Below are 4,920 nucleotides of genomic sequence, written 5' to 3'. Positions count from 1 at the left end.
CTTGGTGTTGGTGGATGGAGCGAGACATGATGTCCCAGATGTGCTCAATTGGATTCAGGTCTGGGGAACGGGCGGGCCAGTCCATAACATCAATGCCTTCGTGTTGCAGGAACTGCTGATACACTCCAGCCACATGAGGTCTAGCATTGTCTTGCATTTCTTGCATGTCTTGAGGAACCCAGGGCCAACCGCACCAGCATATGGTGTCACAAGGGGTCTGAGGATCTCATCTCGGTACCTAATGGCAATCAGGCTACCTCTGGCGAGCACATGGAGGGCTGTGCAGCCCTCCAAAGAAATGCCACTCCACACCATTACTGACCCACTGCCAAACCGGCCATGCTGGAACCTGTGAACCTGCTTTCATCTGTGAAGAGCACAGGGCGCCTGTGGCAAATTTGCCAATCTTGGTGTTCTCTGGCACTAGTGGTACTAGACTAGTGTTGGTTTCCTGTAAATGAATGATGCCGTGTGGTATCTGCGAGGCAGTTCCGATGTCCGCAGAGGAAACAAGTCTTAGATTAGACTATAATAATCTGAGGTCATCAAATCCCAGGTTTATCAAAAGCTAAATAGTTTAGCGTTCAACCTGCAGTTGAAAAGCAGCAGATTAGGAGAGTACACAGGGATGGAGAAGAAAAAGAGTGTGAGCTGTCTGCAGACAGACACTCCCATTAATTGAAGTCAAGTTTGGTCCTTTCTTTCCTTCCTTTGTGTCCTGAGGTCAGAGAATATTGGTTAAAACACCAAATGCTGCGTAGTTGCCCTGCTTTTCCCAGACATTCTTAGAAATATTTTGTGGTTGGCAATGAATGTAGGAAGATTTTTTTAAATATTTTTCATCATTGCTCATTTCAGTTATGTTTCTCTTCCATGATGTTAAAAAGGCCAAGTTTACACGAGTATGTACAGATACTGAAATACTGTACATCAGAAATAAGATGGTGCCTGCGGAATTTGTCACAAACTTGTTTAATATATACATGTTTAATAAAATAATTATCTATATATATAATCCTTGTCCTACGCTTAGTGGCCCCGACACTCTTGCTCACTGTCCCTCGCTTGGTTATTATACCCATTTTTATAACAATATATTTGTATATGTATTTATATATATATTTATATTTATCAATATATTTGTTTATATCTATGTTTTTTTTATGTTTTGATGTGGGGTATTAATAGTATATTTCTGGGGGCTGCAACAAATTAATTGGTTTTTAGTTATTTTTAATGGGGAAAATTCGATCGAGACACAAGTGCTGTTGTGGAACGGATTAAACTTGGGGTTGAAATGGCATTTAAAGCTTGAGTTGGTGAAATGAAAACTAATTTTAAACCTAAACTCTTAATTACACATGATCTCTTCCCTGTGATTAAGGATCCCCGTAGATGTGGACCCTCTGTCAGTCTTTGCCTCCCTGTCCCCCGAGGGTGTCCTCATCATCGAAGCCCGACAGACTCCCCCATATCACCTCTTCAGTAATGACGGCTCCCAGACTGGAGAAATGCCGGAGGTGGAGGCCCCCATACTCCAAGAAGCTCCCATGGTCTAATGTCCTCTAAGTTATTGGCTTTTGTCTTCATGTTCTTGAAACCTGGTCTTTACATTGTGTAACATATTGTATAATATGAGATATTCAAGGTCAAATGATCTTCTTGGCATGACTTCTTTTTTCTTCTTTGCTCTTTTAACTGATGAAAATATGACGTTTACACTTTTTTTTAACAATATCGGACTTTTAACATTTTCCTTAAACTTTTCAGTTTTGGGGTCAGTTCGGATGGTCAAATGACAGATAATTTATTTGAGATTTCATTTCTTAATTCATCAACATACCATTTCATTTGCACTTTCAGAAAGTCTAATTGATCACGGACTCTTCTGATTGGTTATTTCAAACCTGAACACCTGCGAGTTATTTTAGGCCACGCCTCAAATACATAGAAGAGAGTTTTTCAAACGTACTTGGAAATATTTAGACCATGGGAACGTCCAGCCTCCATAACACTCCTGGTATGACATGGGTTCCAGCCCTCAGAGATGAGACATGTTCTGGTGTGTATTAACATAAATCATAAGTGAAGATACTGGCTTAAACTAGCATGATGGGGCTAAAGGAACACTCAACGAGGGAGAGGCCATTATAAAACATTTACAGTTTCACCTACTAGATTAGTAACACAAATGTTTCAATGAATCCCTTTTGTTCTCAGAAATATCCCTAAACAAATATTCACAAAAAAGTATCAGTAACTGATGAGTTTTGATTAAAACAAAAAAAAAAACTACATTTTTAAATTAGTGTTTGTGTGACCTGGAGCTACAGTGTATATCATTAAGGACTGATCTCAGACCAGCTGGTTTGGTAGACATTTAACTTCCATCACGTCATGTTTCCAAGATGCGGAAGATCATAAACTTTCACCTGAACAGAGAATCTTAGCTAAATATTGTCAACGCAGTTAACTGCAAAAACCCAAATTGGTGACATCAGTGGAGTGAATTGTGTCTATTAAAGTCTGTCGTACATACACTTAAATTTATTTTGATTATTAAACCAAATCTCCAAACCTGACAATATGTGTTTTTTTTTTTTATTTGAACAGTTTGAAGAATGATAGCATGATTGTTGTGGTAGACTATCGAAAATTGTGTTTCCTGTTCTCTTTTTTCTTGATGTCTTTGTAGTGGATAAAGCAGTAATAATAATGATAATAAATCAGCCACAAAATCTGTTTGTGTTTCAATACCTCTGTGTCTTGTATTCAGAGCTGGGTAAACAACAGGAATCCAAGAACTGTGGCTTTGTTGTTGGCGTGTTTGGTGCTGCTGTACTGCACACACTCTGGAAGGTTCCAGAGGTTCTGCGTGTGGATGGACAAAGTTGTTCAGTTAAGTTGTATTTTACATACCTGATGTCTTTATTGGAATATTAAAAAAAAAAAAAACAACCTTAGAAACATATTTTGACTTTGGAAGCTTCAACCTTAGCATTAGACCAACAAACACCTCTGAGAGTAAAGTTATTTCCGCTGATTTGAACTTTTTAGGGCCCAGGTGGTCTCTCTGTGAATGTCAGAAGTATCAGTATCAGATTATCAGATCAGTGATTATCGCTTTTTTTATAAGTATTCCTGTCATTTCTGTAGTATAATGAGGTTTCAAGCCAAATTCTGTGACATCACCACTGATTTTATTTAAACCTGAATCAGGGAGCAGCCATTTTACATCTGCCTCGGTTTTAGAAACAGCCAGAGGGGGAGCTGTAGGACACTCGTCTCCAGAAGATGGTTGTTCTGTTCAAACAAAAATATTTACAATGAAAATCAAGACTATAAAATAATAAATAAATAAATAAATGACTCTTGGGACATGTGTCTTAAACTAGACAGGAAAAGAAGCCATCATGCCACAGTTCTATGAAACGACTGCCCCCGCTGGTCAACAATGGTATTGCAGCTAAAATTGCATTTCAATGCAGCTTCTTGAAGAGAGAAAGTCCATCATTTGTGTAGAGACTGAATTTGATTTTATGGCTATTTTTATCACTTGAACTGTCTCAAAGTGGAGTTACACGTTAACAGCTGCCATCACCATTACTCTGATGGGAAACTGCTGTTTAAAATTCCTAACAAAATTCCTAAGGAATATCCTTAATCGGAGGTCCTCTTAGCCCAGGTGCTAACAGCTTTATTCCTGCAGCATGACCGGCTTATGTTGACTATTGCTAGCACAATTACTGGCACAATGTAAAACCAAAAATACCTGCATAACATAGTCACTTCCTGCTTCCTTTAATCTTGTTTTTTTAGTGACAGCACTAAAATAAACACACCAGCATGTTTTCCTTTTATTAGACCTAAAGCCAAGCCAAGCTGTGCAGGTTGTTGATATCAGTAGCTGATGAGTGCAGCATCTCAGCCAGACCTCGTTATCTGTTTACTCCGTGTGTTCGTCCTTGATGTCAGACGCCTCCTGCTCCTAGCTGGAGACCTCACTCTCTGGACTTTTAACCACCTCCTGCTCCTCTGGTGCGATCTCTGCAGCAGCCTCACCGGAGATATATACCTGGGTCTAATTCGGGCAGGGTTTCTTCCTTGTGTGTTTGTTCACATGTTGTTTTGTCAGTTTCCTCCATCTCCACCTGTTTGTGGACAAATATAAAGATGTACTTTTTAGGCATCAGTATGATTTCATTAGTACCATACCATATAAAACCCTACAATTCCATACCATACCATATAAAACCCTATTATTTCATACCATACCATACCATACGAAACCGTACCATACCATACCATACCGTATAAAGCACTACCATACCATACCATACCATACGAAATCGTACCATACCATACCTTACTATACCACACCATATTAAACCATACTATTCCATACCATACCGAAGATGAGATAGTAGATGAACCTGTATGACTTTTGTGCTCTTCTTTGAAACTGTTAAAAATCAGGCAACCACATTCTCAACATTATGTATTATTCATTTTAGGGACTGAGGCAATTGCCTGTTTTTTCTCTTATATTTCATCAAAATGTTTAGCTTCATTTTAAAACTCGGTGAATAGAAAATGTAGGAGAGAACGACTTTTTTTAATAAACGACGTTTATTTTGTTTTTTTAAAAACAACCTCATATCCTCCTCTCAGATAAAGATAAAGAAATGTTGTTTGTGATTATTGGAATCAGTCTTCTTATCTACCTTGATGGGAATGACAGTGACGGTCGGAACCGACTCTTCTTGAATCGGCGCTTCCACAGTCAGGATTCCATCAGCAGAAAGTGTGGCTGTGATATCTGCTGTAACTATTTCACCAGCGAGCCTGAAAGTGGCAGAGTGACATTTTGTGGTTTCACTACACAGAACAAACACCAAATTCTGCAAACATTGCTAATGT

The 4,920-nt window shown here is 38.8% G+C and overlaps 1 protein-coding gene across 1 annotated transcript in view; it reads left to right on the top strand.

Moving 5' to 3' along the window:
* Positions 1 to 2,587, top strand: part of LOC103396884 (heat shock protein beta-8-like) — an 18,830-nt gene extending 16,243 nt beyond the window's left edge. The window contains exon 3 of the mRNA XM_008335129.3: positions 1,385 to 2,587. Within this exon, the coding sequence (XP_008333351.1) occupies positions 1,385 to 1,559 (175 nt within the window). The 3' untranslated portion in view covers positions 1,560 to 2,587. The remainder of the gene's footprint in view (positions 1 to 1,384) is intronic.
* Positions 2,588 to 4,920: the final 2,333 nt, after the last annotated feature.

The sequence above is a fragment of the Cynoglossus semilaevis genome, chromosome W (assembly GCF_000523025.1).
Source record: "Cynoglossus semilaevis isolate Cse_v1.0 chromosome W, Cse_v1.0, whole genome shotgun sequence".
Taxonomy (NCBI): domain Eukaryota; kingdom Metazoa; phylum Chordata; class Actinopteri; order Pleuronectiformes; family Cynoglossidae; genus Cynoglossus; species Cynoglossus semilaevis.
Note: the sequence above shows the minus strand (reverse complement) of the source record. Positions and strands in the feature narration are given on the sequence as shown.